Genomic DNA, 19164 nt, shown 5'->3' with positions numbered 1-19164 from the left:
TACATTTGTAGTTCTATTGCAACAAATTCCTATTCCCAGAGGAAAGCTTCATCTGAGAAGTGGGATGCCACTTTTCTTTCAGGGTTTATAAGAGAACTTTGTTTGGAGTCCTTTTTGGAGATGGTATTTTTGTTCCCATTGTGTCAGGAGTTTAACTTCTGCTCATGTCAGAAGAAGTCTCTGTTGTAAAACGTACTTGTACATTACTTCTGAGAATCTTTATCTGGAAGAGCTGGTGCAGTTGGTGTGAAAATAATTCTGGTGTCATGTGCAAGCTCTGTAATAGGTAACAATAAGGCTGCACTGATTGTGCTGGATTTGTCTGGGAAAAAGATAAGTGGTCCTGACTGGACCAGGCAATTTGCTGCCCTGGTTAGACAGAGCAGGCAGATGAATGACTGAGAAGATAAAAGAGCTGTAAAACTATGGGCAGAGCAATTTGCTCAGACAGTGCAGCCTCTCTGCTCTTTCATCAGTTTGGTTACGTCAGCACCAAAATGATCAGGCTGCAACATACTTTCCACCACACACACTGAACCTCCTGCTTCCTGTCAGAGAGACCTGGGCTTTAACCCGAGGTCTTACCTGAAAATGTATCAGCCGTGCTGGTGATGCAGTGCACATCGCTTACAGGCATGGTATCATGCAGGGTCCTGTAGGTGTGTGTCCAAAAATCTGTGCTTTGGGACTCAGAAAATCAAAAAAATTACTAGTCTAAGTTTCAAATAAGCTTTTACACTGAGTCTCTGCAAGTCACTGAGTGCTACAGAGACAGATACTTTCCACTCACCTGAAAAACAAACTACTGCCAGATGTAACTCCAGCACAGTTGATCAGTAACAATTGTTTTGAAGTATATTGCATTTTCATTTTAACATTGAAACTTGTATGTGCTCAGAAAGCTGAATGCTGTGTCTGGCTTTAGCCTGTGCTGCTTTATAATGTGTAGTTACCTCATGAGGATGGTGCTCAGTGTGCGTGAGAGCTCCTGCAGCAAGATGAGCAAGTTTAAGGAGGCGCTGTAGATCAGATGCTAATGTCACATCTGTATTCTCTCTGGCCACTATTGTAAAGCAGCTACAGAACTGGACTGCAAATATGCATCGTTTTTGTGTGAGATGAGACAAGGCTCAGTGGTCTTTAAATAGCACCAGCAGTGCCTTTCACACGGCCAGAGGGTCAGCCGCTGCTGCTCCAAGCAGAGCACACGTTGTGTGGGCCGTGTTTGCAGTCCCGTCCAGCAGCATGCCTGCACTGTCCCGTGGTGCCTGTGTGACTGAAGGCAGCTCCGGCTCTGCAGGGCTGTGGGACCTGCCCTGTGACTCTCGGCATCCACCTCTGTGGCAGGCTGGACCTGGTGACATCTTTGTTGTAGCAGCAGTCTGCTGCAAAACTCCAAAAGGAGTTTTCTCTTTCTAGCCTGGGATTTAGGACCATAGGACGTATGGGATGTGCGTGTGAACTCTGATTGGGAAAGAAGTGTCCACTTCCACCCAGGCAGGGAAAGATGTTGTTCATAGGAAGTCCATAAGGCAGACTGGTAAGTTAACTATACCTCTCAGCCTGGAGGTCATGGGCTGAGGGACAGAGGATGTGCCCGATTTCCTGCTCTCAGGGCCCTGTGGATGCTCTCCACATGAATCTGCAGTTGGAGCAAAAGCCTCATTTCTTGTTAATGTCACAATCTTCCATCCCTCCCCACTGGGGGAGTAACTCAAAAGGTGGCACAAACATAGAAAAGCTTGGATTGAACACAGGCCTCAGATTTGTATTTCCAGCCATCAACTGAATCCATGCATGAAATTGAGTGTAGCTGATTGTGTTGTATCAGGAGGAAGGAGATTTGTGTTTGATGGGGTCTGCAGAGCTGTGCTTGTCTGGTGAGCTCCAGCCATATCAGCATACTAAATCATGTTTGCTGCTCAAGCAAAGATATTTACTCTACAGAGTCTTCTGGGCTCTCCCTAGTGTGGTTTGGCCACATCTACACAAGCTACTGTAAAGTTTAACCTTTCTAGATCATCCCACTTATTATACCACTCCATACAGGCAGCTTCTAACTGCCTATCAACTTCAGATGCCCTCATGAATGAATTTTCTCCGTGTTTTGCCAGTGCATGTTAGTGCTGAAATAGCATCCTTTGGTCAGTAACACTGAGCAAGCAATCCAGGCTGTAGATAGGACTGCAAGATCAAGATAAGATTTTGTGGATTGTCCTTGTTATTGGGTTCACACCAGTTAGTTTTTCAAGGACTTACTATTAAAAAAGTGGAAAGAACTTGTGTTGATGCTGTCGTAGCAGCAGCCCAAGTTCTTGTGTCATCAGATATTTCCTGGTGACTCCTTTGTTACAGAAAACCAGAGTGCGTGGGATGAGTTTATGAATATACTGTACAGACAGGGCAGCACTGGGAACAGCTGCATGTTCTGTTCATACAATGGAATATTGCTCTCTTATAGTTGTCTTGGAGTACTCTATACGTTCAGAAACACCATGGCTTGGTGAGGGGTGCATGGTAAAGCTGTAAAGAAATGTGTGCTTGCCCTAGGGGCTCAAATGCTGGATGGTGTGGATAAGGCAGTCTTTGGGAGGAGGACCAACGTGCTTCACAATGCTTAATCTGTTCCAGAGCTGCACGTATTTAGTGCAGTTGGGCATGGAAGTTGAAAGTCTGTTCTTTCACCTTGCAGCAGCTGCTTTTTGATGTCTCCACAGAGAGGGAAGAGGGTTGATCTGCCTCTGTAGGCTTCTATGACACACCCAGCACGGCAGTGACTGAAACCAGCTGTTGACAGTGGTTTCATTCCCTAGCAGTCCCCAAACCTGTATGACAAAGCTGAGATGCTCTAGACACTGCACGGCGTGTACAGTATAAAGTGTATGGAGCTGTGTTACTTACTGGTCTCTGTCCTGCTGTGACCTGAGTTTCAGGGTCTCCTGGCAGCAAGAACCCTCTGTGACTGAGACCAGAGTTGCAGCAGAAGTGTTCCTTATTATGGGGACTTTTCAGATCCATGTGTACCTTTCTGCACCATGGTTGTTTTAGCCTTGCTTCCATCTGTGAGCAAGTTCACAATGTCCCTTGCAGTCCTGTCGGAGGCATAGGCAATGTGGTGCAGGATAAGAGGAAGGTATCAGTCTGCATAGCTCTGCCTGTGTGCAGGTGATGGCATGGTTCTGTGAGTTAACTACAGCTCAATCCTCTGCTCAGTCAGATGTCCTTCTTCTAATGTGCTTTTAAGTGTGAAAAAAGCATTGCTTGGGGACATCCTGGCATTGTTTGGGTTGGATTTTCATTCCTTTCACAAAGATGGAGGAGTTTACAGGGGTTCTGTACTAAACCTAAGTTATGTGGTTAGTATCAGTGCGCCCATAACTTGCACAGAGTCTGCTGAGCTTTCAAAGCCAGACCTGCAGAGAGGAGGGCAGTGAAATCAGACTTCTTACACAGGCTTAATTGTGTGTCTTTTCCAAATGCAGCATGATGTTCAGTTGACCTTTGGGTCAAATCTGATTTTGCTGCAGAGTGTTTTGTTTTGTTATAGGGTGGACAGAATGCTCCAGAGAAGTTTCTCACTTTTTATTGTAAATCTCTGCTAGATACTGCAATTACTGCATCTTATTAAAGACCAGTCTGAATGAAGAGCACTGTTCCACTTGCTCCTCAGGACTGCCTTGGTTCTAGCAAAGAGCTGGGGAGCACAGAGGAGCTATTTCAAGGCTGCAGCTGGCACTAGCAGAGTTGTCAGTGAGTGATCTTTGGGATAATGCACAGACAATCTAGCTTTGCTGGCCAGCAGAACGGCTCTCTGGCATGCAACGATGGAATTTAGCTACATATTTCTAACAAGTCTACAGAGGGGACCTTTGTGCCCACTTGGCCAAGCACTGCCTCCAGAGGCACTGTCGGACCTGCCAACAGCTGAGACAAGTCAGCGTGCTTGATCTTTGCCAACTGGCTGACCAGCCAGCACATGTGCACCAGAGGTGCTACACCAGGCCAAACGTTGGAAAGGATTGATGAGAACATGTGGCTGGAACATGAAACTCATATAATTGAGGCATGTGGTGTTCCACTTTGTTTTTCAGTCAGGGTCTCTTCTTTTAAATAAACAGAGCAGCAATTGCAGTGAGGTTTCTTTAACAGCTCCTAGTCCTAGCTTCAAAGCGTGCTCGTATCTGAACTTCCCAATGGCATTGTAATTCCACTGGCAGTAGATAATTTGGCTTTTAATTCAGTCTTTTTTCACTGTGTGGGAGATCTGCTTGAATATATGCCCACCTCTGCATATTCTTCTGCCTTCATGTGGACGAATGCTGTGTGCAACTAAACAGGTGGCTACACAGACACATACATCTCCCACCAGACTGAGTCGAGGCTTGGTTTTGCTGAATTCAGCACTTTATCAAAGAGCCTGTCAGGAGCAGCTCGACAAATATGCCCATGGAAGACAGCCACAGAACTGGAAATAGCAAAAAGCAGAGTGCCTTGAAGTCCAGCATGGATGTAAGTGTGCAAAGCTGTGCTCGGGGCTCAGCTTTCCCCTGCCACAGCCGATGTGCATTCTTAGTTCACTTACACACTGAGCACTTCCAGTCAGTTCAGTGGGGCTCCCCTAAATGAGCAGAGTTAAGTGTGCATAAGTGTTGTCAGGCTTTAGGCTGCACAAGCTGTCATAATTAGTGCTCGAGACAACATTAATTAAAGAGTACTTTAGAAAGAATATATCTGCTTAAGCCTCTCTAGTGGGTTGCATCTTATTCAAGGGTCCCAATCACTGCAACATGTGGTATGCAACCTCAGAAGGTGACGCTGTGTTGCTGTGGCTTAGCGGCGGTGACACTGTGTTGGTGTGGCTGTGGTTTAGTGATGGTGACACTGTGTTGGTGTGCCTGTGGTTAAGCAGCAGTGACACTGTGTTAGTGCAGCTGTGGTTTAGTGGCAGTGATGCTGTGTTGGTGTGGCTGTGGTTTAGTGATGGTGACACTGTGTTGGTGTGCCTGTGGTTAAGCAGCAGTGACACTGTGTTGGTGCAGCTGTGGTTTAGTGGCAGTGATGCTGTGTTGGTGTGGCTGTGGTTTAGTGGCAATGATGCTGTGTTGGTGTGGCTGTGGTTTAGTATCTGTGTACATCTCTGCAGTTGAAAATGACACAGCTTCAGAGCCCGTTGGGTTCCAGGGTAATGACTGGACTGATGAACCACAGAATCACAGAACTTTAGAGGTTGCAAGGGACCTCCAGAGATCATTGAGCCCAACCCCCATGCCAAGGCAGCATCCCCCAGGGTGGTTGGCACAGGAATGCATCCAGGCAGGTTTTGAAAGTCTCCAGAGAAGGAGACTCCACAACCTCTCTGGGCAGCCTGCTCCAGGGCTCTGTCACTCTGACTGTAGAGAAGTTTCTCCTCATGTTGAGTTGAAACCTTCTTTGTTCCAGTTTGTAGCTGTTGCTCCTTGCCTTATTGCTGCTGACCAGTGAAAAGAGATTGGCCTCAGTCACTTGACACCCACCCCTCAGATATTTGCACACATTGATCAGATCTCCTCTCAGCCTTCTCTTCTCCAGAATAAACACCCCCAGGTCCCTCAGTTTTCTCTTTGCAGGGGAGATGCTCAAGTCCCCACAGCCATCCTCATGGCCCTCCAATGGACTCTCTCCAGCAGGTCCCTGTCTCTGTTGAACTGGAGAGCCCAAAACTGGACATGGTATTCCAGGTGTGGTCTCACCAGGGCAAAGCAGAGAGAGAGAAGAACGTCCCTAGCCCTGCTGGCCACACTTTTCTTCATGCCCCCCAGGATGCCGTTGGCTCTCTCGGCCACAAGGACACATTGCTGGCCCGTGCAGAACTTGCTGTCTACCCATGCTCCAAGGTCTTTCTCGGCAGAGCTGCTTTCCATCAGGGCAGCCCCAGCCTGTACTGGTGCCTGTTGTTATTCCTCCCCAGATGGAGAACCCTGCACTTGTCCTTATTGAACTTCATAAGGTTTGCCTTCACTCAGCTCTCAGCCTGTCCAGATCTGGTTGGGTGGCAGCACAGCCTGAAAGATAAGATGTGTCGGTGGTTTTGTTAGGGAGTTTCTTGCAGTAATCAAACAGGGCGAAGAGGCAGCATTTCCTGAGGCTTGTCATAGTTCTCTTATTTCTCTTTAGCCTTGGGCCACAGTTAAAATTTGTGTCACACTCACCCTTCTGTCATTATATAATTAAAGGAGGATTAAAAATAAAGCAGTGATTAATAGCTGTGAAGTACTTTTATGACCAAAAATGTTTAGCACTTGTGTTCTATATAAATTATTATTCAGCCGTGTTAAGGGCTGCTTTGACCTTTTGTTCCACTGCAGATGTTGTGCAATGCAGTCTGTCTTCATGAACCCCTCTTAGCATCACATGGCAAATCTTCTGATGTGTGCTTGAGAGTTGTTTGACGGTACAGGATCTCCTGCTGAAGCTCAAACACAGTTTTAATTGATGACACCACTTATGCTGTCTTTTCCTCCCATATTGAGATAATTTCCAAGCTTGGATGAAGAAATTAGTGCATCTTGTACTGATATAGTTGTAAAGGCACAATAAAATTTGACATCTTCCATTTAGTGAGTGAGTCTTGATCAGAAATGGGGCTATCACTCAGAACAAATGATTTTGAAGCCTAAAGCAGGAAGGATGTAATAGTTAAGCACAAAATTACCTGATGGGTCTTTAATCACCCGACAATTACAAAAGAAAAGATCTCAGTCCGTTATTAAAGGAGGAACAAAAGACTGAGAGTAGAAATAGAAACAGCTGACAAACTGCATTGCCCAGAGAATGTGGGTGTCTCTGTGCCATCTGAAACCTCTTGCCAGTGCCTAGAGATGATCAACAGTAGTGGGGAAGCTCAGGCACTCCCTTGGGTAGGTTGAGCATCCTTGCAGCTGGCTGTGTATTTTACTTGTTCTGACAGAAAGTATGGACTGAAAAGCCCCAGTCTGGATGTCTATCTGTCTTCCTTTAAAGTTCACCTGCAGAACTGAAGTGGTTGACCCAGAATGCCTGCAGGGTTTGGGGTGTAGAAACACATCCAAGGCACTGGTAAGGCACCAGCCTGGACAGTATTCTGGGGTCCAGAGAGTGGGACTGCAGCAGGCCTTTGGGATAGGCATGAAGATACCCAAAGCTGCAGAAACTCACCTGTTCCAGTGATTGGGCTCTTTTCCAGGGAGGACAAAAGGTTGTGTAGTGCTGTTGAGACTATTTCTCTGTTTTCTTTGGAAGACTCATTTGCCAGAGTATGTCCTTCCACTCCCCTCAGCATTGCCTCCACAGATCCCGCTCTGTTACACGAAGCTCCAGTAGTGAGTCCCACTTTGCCATGATGGTACAATAATCATTAAACAGGTGAGTTGGACTCATCGTTTTTCCCTCTGGCCTCAAGTCTGTGCCAGTTACTGCTGATTATCAGTACTATTAGCGCAAGAGAAATCAGCACAGAGTGCTTGAGCTTCTTCTCAAATAAAGGCTTTTTTTTCCCAGTGTTCAGGTTCCCCATAGGCTTTTAATCAAGGTTATGGGAAAGTCCATAAACTTTCTGCTGAATATTTAACAAGCTGGAGGTCATAGCAGGCATGAGATCCCAAGGACAAGTGAAATGAGATTGCAATCAGAGGAGCAGAGGCGACCCGGAGATAAGCAAAGCTTTGCCCAGAGATAGTATCTTACAGAACAAACACCAGAGGCACCTTTTCAAGCTTCTTTCCCGAGACTTAATTTTCCTACTATAAACAGCCATAAAAAGAGGTAAATACAAATGGGCAGAGACATTAGTTTTAGTCACTGAATTTCACTGAAAATCATCATCGAGTTGAGATTCAGATTGAGACAAAGCTGAAAAAAGGCAGTGGTTTTCTTGTAGGTGCACAGTGTGTTTACAGAGCTGGCATCCCAGTTCCCCCACACCTTTATGCAGTAAGTTCTGTTATGCTGAATTTTAATGGCATTTTTGATGTGTTTGCTACGAATTTATAATTGAACTATTTTTGATGGTGGAATTGTGACCAATTTTCTGTATACAAATAGGACAACAGTGTTGCAGCAACTCTTATCCAGCTGCTAAAAAGTATAATTACTGTGTTCTGTGTCACAGAGAGAGTGTGAATGTTCAGAAAGGTACCTGGCACTGTATAGAGCCTACGTGGAGGTTGCACTGTGGTTTGGCAATGTGCCACTGAAGCAAGAGGCAGGAGTGAGGCAGTGCCGTGGAGCTGCCATGTTTGGAGTGGCTGTGGGAGCTGGGTGGCAGCAAGGGCTGCAGCCAACATGTCCCAGATGGTATCAACTTGCAACATCTGCTCGTTTTGGTGATCCTTGGAATTAACTGCCCAACAAAGTCCCCCTAATTAGTGGGATTTTAACTGGGTATTTCCTTAAACTGATATGTTGTTTGTTCTTCAGTTCCAGCAACAAGTCCCCAGAGATGTCAGCACTTTGCAATAGTTTCACAGCCTGCTGAAGAGGATAGGCAGAAGTTCCTGTTCTAAAAACAAGTTGCCCCATGCCTGCTTGTATCATCAGGGTCCTGAGACACTGAAACAGGCTAAGTTGTGGGTGCCCCATCCCTAGAAGTGTTTCATGCCAGGCTGGAATAGGCTTTGAGTAACTTGGCTTAGTGGATGGTGTCCACACTCTTGCCTGGGGAGTTTGGAGCTAGGTGATCTCTAAGGGTCCCCTCTAACTCAAACCATTCTATCAGTTATGAACTTATTTTTTGTTCCTTTGTGTAAGAACTGTTAAAATACCCACAAAATATCTGCTGAACTTCAAGCTGGCGTTGTAGCTCAGTAGCTGAGCACATTCCATTTCTATTCCTAGACTGGCACACTGAGTGGCAGTAAATCTGGTTAGAGTCAGTGGAGTATCCTCCTGGCTTACTAACCAGCAGAGGAGAAAGCCTGGGACCCTGCTAAATGTTTTCCCTCCTTCTCTTACAGCAGCTAGCGTTAATGAGCCCAAATGTTAGCAGCTCTCTGAGACAAGTGTTCTAGGTCCGTGATGGCTTCCAGCAGTCTTTTGTAAATCAAATCATTCATCTGAGGGGTCGTTTCTCAGAGCTGGGTAATCTTTTCTTTCAGCTATTCTCATTGTAATTTCCATTCGTTTTAATTGAGAGGGGGAAGAAGCCAAGCAGAGAATTTTCAGCAGGCTCTTAGCTTCTGTGACAAAACGTTCGAGACGCCTCTGTTGCAGAGCTCAGTGTTTACAACACTCCTTACCCTCCATCAATTTTTAGTTCAGATGCTCTGGCAAGGCAGGCCCAGAGTGGCCCGGCGTGTTTTCAGGAAATGCCAAGAGCTGGAATCCCTTTTGTCTCCCTGGTGAATGAGGCTGCTCATGCAGGAGGACTGGGCTCTGTCCCAGATGCAGTGCTGTCGTCCCTGTCCACACACTGGTGATGAAAAATTTAGGCACCTCAGGAGCAGATAGTTTTGCAGTCCTCCTTTCAAAGAGGGGAAGGAGCCACCTGTTTGGGTACTCTCCCTGTAAGAATTAATAAGAGATTTCTGCATGGAGTTAAGCAGAATTAAGATCACTTTTCCTCTGTGCAGTTGACAGGGCATGATCCACAGCCCCTGGGGTTTGATCATGCTGTCAAGTCACAGCTTCACCACTATGTAAATAACTTCATATCAAAGAATTCCTCTTTCTGGTGTATTTAAAAATACAAGACAAAAATCTGATCCGTGCCATTTTCAAGTCTAGTCATAGAATAATCAAGCATTGCAACAGTGTGATAAAAATACTGGAAACCTGCAGGAGAGGGTGGTGAATAATAGATGTCCTCTCAGTGCTTCACTTGTAAGATCTGCTTGTTTCACCAGAGACTGCACTGCTTGCACGACAGAAGAGCTGAGAAGAAGTGGATTGTAAACATCCATTATACATTGTGCCTGCTTCTCTTTCTCCTCTGCCAAGCTGCTCATGCAGTGCTGTGCTTCAACACACGACACACGAGTTCAGCAGCTGGTGAAAAGTTAGGAAGCTTCTGACGAAGATGAATCTTTTGAGCCCTCTGCATTTGGTGTGTCCAGGGGACTTCCACAGGAGGCATTTATGGCTTTAGCTGCACTTCTCACAGGCTCACAGGATATATGGGTTGGAAGAGGCCCAAGGAGATTATCGAGTCCACCCCCCTGCCAGAGCAGGACCACACAATCTAGCACAGATCACCAAGGAATGCATCCAGACAGGCCTTGAAAGTCTCCAGGGAAAGAGGCTCCACAACCTCTCTGGGGACCCTTACAGTAAAGAAGCTCCCCTTTGTGTTGAGCTGGAACCTCCTGTGCTGCAGCTTCCATCCACTGCTGCTTGTCCTACCCCAGGGAGCAGTGAGCAGAGCCTGTCCCCCCCTCCTGGCCCCCAGCCCTCAGATGTTTATAAACATTTACCAAATCTCCTCTCAGTCTAAGCAGCCCCAGGTCCCTCAGCCTCTCCTCATCAAGCAGTGCTTCAGTCCCCTCATCATCCTCCTAGCCCTCTGCTGGAGCCTCTCCAGCAGATTCCTGTCACTCTTCAACTGGCGAGCCCAAAACTGAAGGCAGTGCTCAAAATGAGGTCTCAGCAGGGCAGACTAGAAGGGGAAGAGAACCTCCCTTGATCTGCTGGACACACTCTGCTTAATACACCCCAGGATTCCGTTTGCCTTCTTGGCCCTCAGGGCACATTGCTGTGCCATGGATGTTCACCATCACTCCCAGGTCCCTCTCCACAGGGCTGCTCTCCAGCAGATCACCTCCCAGCCTGTACTGGTGCAGTTTATTATTCCTCCCCGGGTGCAGGGCTCTGCACTTGTCCTTGTTCTGGGCGGAAATGCTGCAAGGCAACAAGTGTGAAGCCACAAAAGGGAAGTTTGTTTTAAACAGCCAATTCATTAAGAATGAGGCTACTCTCTAATGATTCCAGGAACAAAGTGAGGAGGAAAATGTCAGGTTAACATTGAAAGGTTAACATTGAAATGTTGGTTTGAAAGTACTTTTTAAAAAACTTTTATTCTGGTACCAGTAGTTTGTCACCTTGGTCCCAAGACACTGCTTCTGCTTCTGTGAGATCCATGAAACTGGGCGAGAAGGGAAGAGAGACTGAGAGGAGCGACCCTCACTGTGAGGAACCTCGGCTGTACCTTAGCAGAGTGTTGTAACTGATGTGCTTGTGAGTAACACATCGGCGCTGCAGAGGCTTCTCTGGTGCGCTGGAGGCATCCCTGTGCTGTCAGGCCATGGCTACCCTAGGTGAGTCCCGCTGGAGGAGGCCCAGGCCATCTATGCCCTCTGCTTCTCTGCAGGTTCAGTTTCTTTCCTCTGAGGATACCAAATGCTTTTCAGGAAATTTGAGTCTGAGGAGGTTTGGTGTTCTGCAAAGGTTAGGAGGCACTAATAAGCCAAATGAGAGAGGGTATTAAAGGGAGGTAGATAAAGCACTTTCATTATGAAGCCAGCTGAATGACTACTGGTCTTGTGAGAACTGGGAATTTAAAAGCTGTCTGCGTGACCTTCAGGGTGGGTATTAGATGTAGGAAATAAATCTATTAGAGGAACATATTAACTTGTTTGTAGAAATGATGGGTATTGACAAAAGTGGGATACTTCCATGCCACATGTCAAGTGGCAGAAGTGTGCAGATTGTCTGATGGCTCTTACACCTGGTAGGGAAATAGCAACAGGGTGGCTAAGCAAGCTGATAAACAGCTGCAAGTGCCGAGAGAAGAGCAGGATCTGCACACCTGGCAAGGCTGGGACAGGCCTTCCAGATAACAGCAGTAAGGAAAGGATATGTGGTCCTGTCACGTTAGAGATATTCATGAGTCCTGCCTAATGTGCCAGTGAAAGGGTTTGCAGCAGCGTTAGGCAAGAGAGCTCTGAATCGTTAATCCTTCTGGAAAATAAATGGGCGTGCAGGGCTGGGGAGGCATCTCTGAGGGCTTCGCCGAGAGCCTGGCCTTCATGGCTGCTCTGTACGTGCCAGGAGGGATGCTAAGGCAGGGTGCATGACAGCCTTCCCCATTCCACGTTGCTGAGGGCTGTGGTTTGGCCTCACTCTAAGTGCCCCTTTGGCCATGTCTCTGGATGGAGTGCACAGAGACGTCAGGGCTGGTGCTGGGAAATGCAGCAGGCGCTTGCCTGCCTTTCTGCTCCATAAGCACACACGTGGCCTCTCACAAGGTATTCATCAGTATGAATGATAACTTAAAACAAGATCTCATTTTCCAGATGAGGCAGGTGAGAACAAATAGTGCTGCTGGCTTGTCCTTGGTGCTGTATCAGATTTTTTTTTCCATGCTGTCTCAAATTAGAAGAAAAAAAAATACTGTCTCTGCTCAGGAAGTTAAAAATAGTTCAGGATGTTTTCATTTGGGTTTAGCAGCCATTAATAAAATATCATTTAAGAAATGATAATGCTAAGTTGCAGTCTGATAAATGAGTTTTGAAAAAACAAAAATGGTGTCACGTGATGGGAAAATTGTTGGGTAGTTATTTATAGGAGGCTTGTCAAGCAGGGAAAATGACAGGGATCTCCAGGAATTAATTGGAGAGGTCGAGATGGCTATTTCCCTTCAATATTTTCTTCATGTTACTGTTTTTAAATGTTCATTGCAATTTCCTAGATAACAATCTTCAAATGATGTTTAGATCAATGTAATGTAGGAAAAGGTTATTAAATGTTCAGGAGCTTTATTCCGTTTCTGTTGTTGACATATTTAAGAGCTGAAATTTTCCTAGCAGTTAAGAGTTTTTTTTTTAAGGGATGCTTTGTTTTAGAAGAAAATATTAAGAAAGTCGTTAACAAAGCCCTCACCATTGTGCCAGTCTGCACTCTATAACTACATTTTCAAGTGAAATATGGGAGAGGTGGAGATTCAAAGTAAGTTCCATGAGCAGAACGTAAGGAAAAGCTAAGAACAGTCCTACCAATAGAAAGGAATAAAGAAATCATTCTTCATGTGTGTCTTCCAGAGCTGTGCTGACATTTTTCATGTTGCCAATCTGTTGTTTGACTTCACTCACTCTCATTATTCTGAAACATGAATCCAGCTGTGGCATCTCTGCCTTCATCAACATCCTGATTGCTCTATAGCTGTCACTGGTGTCTGAGACCAAAATCATTCTGTGAATTAGTTACAGGTGTAAGACTTATAGGTGGAAATGATGTATTTTATGAAAATTCAGACAAAACCAAACGAAAAAACAGCCCACACCCCCCCAGCAAACATAAAGAAAGCACCACCCATCCTCATTCAGAGTGTGTTGGAGCACTTCTGGAGTGACAGCCGTGGAGAATGTTTTTCTGGGTTTTGGCAAGAGGCAGCAGTGAGTGACTGAACTTGGTATCCAACTGGAAATGTGAGCTGGGCACAGCACCATTGCCAGCATGATGAAGTCATCTACTGTGCAGTATGAGCAGTGAAGGTGACAGTGGAAGCTGGAATTGGGAACTGTCTGTCTTGCCAGGCACCCATAGCTGCTCTTGGCCATTCTTGTTCTGCAAATCTTAACTGGCTGTTTGCTTTTGCTGTAGTTTGGTTGGGGCATGCCTTGTGCCATGGCTGTGCCATTTTCTCCAGGGTGCTCCCAGAGGCAAGCACAGGGTGCTGTACTCTCTCTCCTTATACTTGCAATTAAAGTCTTAATTAAACTGTCCCAAAATACTGTAGAAGTCTCCGGCAGATCCATGGTGTTGTACCTATGAGAAACTGCTTTTAGTTCTGTGGAAGCCTGGGGGAGCTCTCTGAATGGAGTCAAGAGGCACAGACCTGTTGTCTCTCCAGGTGGGTTCTGTGTCCAGGCAGTGGCTGGCATGTTATCTACACACAGAAGCATTTCAATTCATCTGGGGTTGTTACCTTATGGTTCAAGATCAAAACACCTGCAAGCTGTTGTTTTCATGTCTGCCTGCTGGACTTCTGAAACTAGCCTCTGTAATTTCTGCTTAGATTCTTCCCGACTCTGTATAGCATTCCAGCTGTATCCAAGTTTGATGAGGAAAATAGAACCTGTGCAGACAGCCCTTCAGAAGGAAGAGTTCCTGGCTTTGCTGGCTAACAGTTTTCAGAAGTCATGGACCTGTTGCCCTTTGTCTCCTGTAACAGCAGATCATTCTGTAGATTTGCTTTTCCCTGTGGATGGTGTGAAATCCCCAGTCACACTTGTGTCCTGTGCCTTTGCTGAGGTTAGGAAATCATCCTGTCTTTCTGCAGTACCCCACAAGGGATTTACTCCTTGTTAATGTGGCTACAGGATAATTGGTGGCTAAAGTCAAGCTTTCTTTGGAGTTCAGTATCACTTCATGAGTGCAGTTCTACAGTGTGGACTATTATTTCATCAGCACAACTGAAACCTGGCTAATTTGTTTTACCTCCAGCAGTGCCTGGTGGCTGGCACTTAGGCTTGTTCAGGCTATTGTATTACCATTTTCTGTGGTGTAGCTTTCTGCTTTATGCAGTAAATGTCATTTGCAGACAAATTAATATTGTATTATCATTTGCTGAAGCAAGAAATAAGAGAGCTGCAAGCCAGCTGAACTGGCAGGAGCACTGCAGTGGTAGAGCCCAGGCAGGAATCAGTTATGGTCACCCCTCACGGTACAGTGATGGACTGCAGTAAAGCTGAAAGAGTTTCTCAGAATTGTTTGCCACCTCTGGTGCATTCATAATAGATAAGCGTTCAGTGTGCTATCAGTTAATGTTGTTCTGTCAGTGTGATCAGTGCCCTGAAATGCAGCGTGCTGTGGCGTAGCCATGCTTGCACAGCCTCACCTGGCAGCTTCAGGAGAGGCAGGAGCTTCATCAGCCCCTTCGCTCAGTGTCTCCACAAGCCTCTGTCACAGGCAGGAGATGAAACAGGTAAATGGGTTCCATGTTCCATGTGTAATCCAGCCTGAGAGCTTCTGAAGAATCTGGGAGTGGGGGCTAAGTAGTGTCTGCTGAACGCTGGAGAGACTTTGTGTCCCAAACAATCTGCATGGTACCATCACTTGGAGAGGCCTGGATGTCTGTCTTGAGGATGCCAAGTGCCTTCAGAGTGGTTCCTCCCAGGTTCAGCTGGAGTTTGGTCAGTGAATTGTTAGCTAGAGGGCTGCACTTGTCAGAAAGTAGCTTGTTTTTTCCTGCGGGATTTGATCTTGCCACGCAGGAGGACTTGCTGATAGAGGGCAGAGTTAGCTGCAGCTGGCCATAGCTGGCTGCCTGCCGTCGATTCGATCCCCACCAGGCAGCCAATGCTGCTTCCCACAGCCCTGTTACAGCGGTGGTCCCCCGACTTTGTCCCAGGATGTTCTGAGTGCTACAGGCCCTGTGAGTTTGACTGAACTCCTGGGAGTTCTGTTCGTCTCTGCTAAGCTCATGACTGTCTTGGACGTAGCCCCTCGGTCTGATTTTGGTTTATATTAGAGTCTTTAATAAATGAAACCACCTTTATCGTTGGCAGTGGTACGGTGAGGAGCAAAGCATCTGGGAGCAGGGATGTTTTTCCTACGTGGGTGTCTTTGTTACAGAGAGTTGCAACACAGCTGTTATGTAATCTCGGTCAGGATTTGGTTGTTCCCTGGTACCTTGATGGATTAGTTTACAAATTACCCTGGTCAGACATATCCTGTTATTTATACAGTGGCTTTCTAACCAAAGTTCATTTTTAAGGTAAGCAATCAGGTAATTCCTTACGTGGAGATGGGGGAATACTTAACCTTGAGTACAACAACATTAACTCCAGCGAGCTTAATGAATTATTCATGCTATTACCCACCTTGAGAGACATCAAATTGCTCCGCACTGTCTGCAAAGTGCAGTTTACCAAAACCTGATAGCTCGTTGGGTTGTATTTGTGTATCTGGACATTAAAGACAGCACTGCGAGGAGGCGTGGGCAGACGGACCTGTGTCATCCATGCCGAAACATCCGCTCATAGCTCATTCACAGTTGCCTTGCTTTGCCTGACAGCCAAAAGCCATCTCCTGTTCACAGATTCCCACAGCAGCGTCAGAGGATGTAAGCACTGCAAGCAGGAACGGTTTTACAAAGAAGCTGCTGGTTGGGCTTTTTTTGACTTGGGTGCAACATTTGAAGTGTGAGGTTGTCTTTTTGTCTGTTGTATTTGGGTTTTAACAGATGGAAGTGTGCAGTTTTAGTAGTTTGGGTGAGACCTTTTGTTGAAAAAAAGATAAACATTAATCTCTTACCTATTTCTCTGAGCTCTCCCGACACATGCTCGTCACAGAGACGCAGACACAGAGCTCCTGCAGAAAGAGATTTATTAGTAACTAAAATTCAGAACATCAAAAATATTCAAATGGAACCCCCTGGCTTCTTCAGCTCTGTATCAAGATGCTGTTACCAATTTCTGCACATAGTCACTAATTGCTTTGTCTGCGAGGTGTCTTTTAACCCACCGAGAATGCTCATGGCAAAACCCGCGTGTGTTAGGGATTTAGTTCCTAATACTTTGTAACTCACAAGAGCTGATAGCTGTGATAAATCTCTAAAGACTCCCACGAGCTGAGCCTCATCTTTTCCTTGTGTGCTGTGCTCACAGCATTAATTATGTTTTTCATACGTGTGGGAATGCATCCACTAATTTTGGCATAGCCAAATAATTTGAAACCAGAATGCCCCTGCAGAGCTGTTCACCACCTGGACGTCCAAGCACAGGCTACTGAAACGTCAAAATGCATTGGGTACACAGCAGTCTGCGTCAGTTCTGACTTTGCTGAGGGGCTGCTGATGCAAAGACGCAGAAGTTCTCCAGTCAGGCAGGTGCTGGGACCACCGCAGGTGCCAGTCTCTGCAGTGTTCTGGTGTGGCGAGGGACTGCAAAAAGAAGTTGTAACTGTGCAGTGGAATGTGAGCTGCAGTGTGGCCGTGGGGGGTGCATGCGGCGTTGTGTGCTCGCAGCCCGCCGCAGCGTCCTGGGGCTTGTTTCATAGGTTCCTCAAAAGGCGTTTATCAAGTCTGCCGTTACAGTGTGGCTTTTATTGGCTCTCTCTTGTAGAGCTAATTCCAGTCTTGTGCTTGGGCTGCTGTGTTTTTGGAAAATCTTCTGACTGGTTTCAGAGCTCGGAGTCTTAAAGTACATTGTCTGGCCTGGGGAAAGCTCAGTTTGGTATCTGACAGCTGTGTGTCTCTACAGAAAAACTACTTTTGGTAAGGATTTACATAAAACTTAACCTTTTTGTCAATGGAGATTTTGCTTAAAGATGTTTGAGAATAGGAGGAAGTAGCTTTCCTGTTCTCTGCAGAAATGATTTATTTAAGTCTGTAGTAGTTTGGCTGGAGGGTTTTATATCTCAGTTGAGTGGGACACCCCAGGTACCCTTTCTCCAACTCTGCAGGTGATGTTCTGACTATTGTCACTGAAGAAAAAGTGGAGAATTAGTATGTTGGTGCTTACAGAGGTGGGCAAGAAGAGAAAGGAGCCTTTTTGTTTGTTTTACAGTTTTGATTGCAGTGGTAGCTTTGCATTAATCCATTTAATACTAAAAAAAAAAATCCCAAAACTTTGCTGACTTTGTGGATTTGAAGACATAATTAGGCTTCCCCTCCTTAAGCACAGTTTGAAAGGGCAACACATCATCTAGTGCTTCTGTCCTTGTCTCCAGTTTGGGCAGGGATTTCCTTCAGATGGAACTTGGTAGAGGTTGTGCGTGTGCTACGACAGATAAAATAGTCTGGGTGCCAGTGTGGATGCCTGGGTACCTAACAGTTGCCTTAGCAATCCCTTTTATTAGCTGTACTGCTCACAACTTGTCAAAAACGTTTTGGAAAAGGAGGGGAAGATGTTAGCTAAACAGGGAATGAGAAATGTATGTTAACACCTAGGCATTAGAATGTTTTCCATGATCCAGACTATGTCCAAAAACTTCTCAGACTTTTGGGGAAAAGCTGTCGAGATGCTTATCCTGAAGCAGCAGAGTGAAGGCAGTCAGGGTTTGGTAGCTGTAGGTCACTTCCCTTTTACACACAGTCCCTTGGAAACGCTCTCTTGTAAATCCATCTGCAGCCATCTGCTTTTTCACTGCTGTGGGTTCATGTAGTTTGATAGCAAACTCTCCTCCTCTTGATGTCTCCTCTTGCTTTCTCAGCCTGTGTGTCCCTGCTGATGTTAAAAACGATCAGTTGCAAAGCAGAAGGCACAGAAATGGGTGTGAGCAAACACCACAGAGTTCTTCTGCTGGTGTTTGGCTTAGCCTTTTTCCCAGTCTAATCCAAACCAGTTCCTGCTTCATTTCCTCTTGCAGGTGCTCCTGCAGCAAATGCAAACACAGAGGACGCAGGAATACAGAGCTCCCTTCCTCCCCCCATCACTCTGGATACAGTCATTTGTTATGGGATAGGTTGCTGCAGGCTGCGTTGGTGTTAGCTCCTGCTAGCACTGGCTCCTCTGCTCGCAGAGTTTGTTATGCATGTTTTAACTGATATGGAACTTTGGCTGATAAGTGCTGGGTGAGTACAGGTGTGAGGAACAGCATAATGGTGAAGCAAATCCCATCACTTCTGTGGTGGGGGAGAGAAAGAAATACTCTTCAAATCGCAGACACCAGGTTTGTGGATTGTGGTTTAAGGCATGTACAGGCTAGACGTACTGAGTCACCTTCAGCTCCCCGGTATTTCGCTGCCTAAGCCCTTGGACTGTGCTGGGAGCAGATATATTTACCTCTCACATTTACAGATGGGTCAGGGCTGAGGTCACAAACAACATCATGAAAGAAACCTCAGACTTTGCCTGCTAGCAGTGTATCTGGGGATGCAGCTCTGCTCTGCCTGAGTTCAATTTCTAGTGCTCCCTGACCCTCATTCTGTTATAAATAATCAGAAATATTCATTACAGAGTGGCAATAGCTTTGGAGAAGTGATGGAGTGTATATTATAAAAGGAAAAACACATCCAATTCTCATAACTCCTTGCAAATTGTATTGGAAAGCCTTCAGCTGAATATATTCACATCCTGCTTTAAGAAATGCTACAAACAATGTGGGGAGTTGAATTACCCTCAAATAATTCTACTCATGTAGATGTCTGTGTACCTATTTCCTTGGGCAGAGTTATCACTTTCTGCTTTCAGACTGAGAGGGCATATTGAAATGCCTGGAAAAAATCCTTTAATTTAAGTCAAGCATCAACATTAAGGTCATAAAGTTATGTAG

General features: G+C 45.9%; 1 protein-coding gene across 7 annotated transcripts in view; it reads left to right on the top strand.

The window, feature by feature from the left end:
• The window catches only part of PCDH11X (protocadherin 11 X-linked), a 450326-nt gene that overhangs the window by 340586 nt on the left and 90576 nt on the right, over positions 1-19164 (top strand). The window contains exon 7 of one of the 7 annotated variants that reach the window (XM_064158940.1): positions 6345-6489. The exons of the other annotated variants lie outside the window; for them this stretch is intronic. Coding sequence (XP_064015010.1) covers positions 6345-6373 — 29 coding nt within the window. The 3' untranslated portion in view covers positions 6374-6489. Of the gene's footprint in view, positions 1-6344; positions 6490-19164 lie in introns of those variants that run through there. 7 annotated transcript variants of the gene reach the window in all.

Source organism: Pogoniulus pusillus, chromosome 19, assembly GCF_015220805.1.
Source record: "Pogoniulus pusillus isolate bPogPus1 chromosome 19, bPogPus1.pri, whole genome shotgun sequence".
Classification (NCBI taxonomy): domain Eukaryota; kingdom Metazoa; phylum Chordata; class Aves; order Piciformes; family Lybiidae; genus Pogoniulus; species Pogoniulus pusillus.
This window is presented reverse-complemented; position numbering and strand designations above follow the sequence as displayed.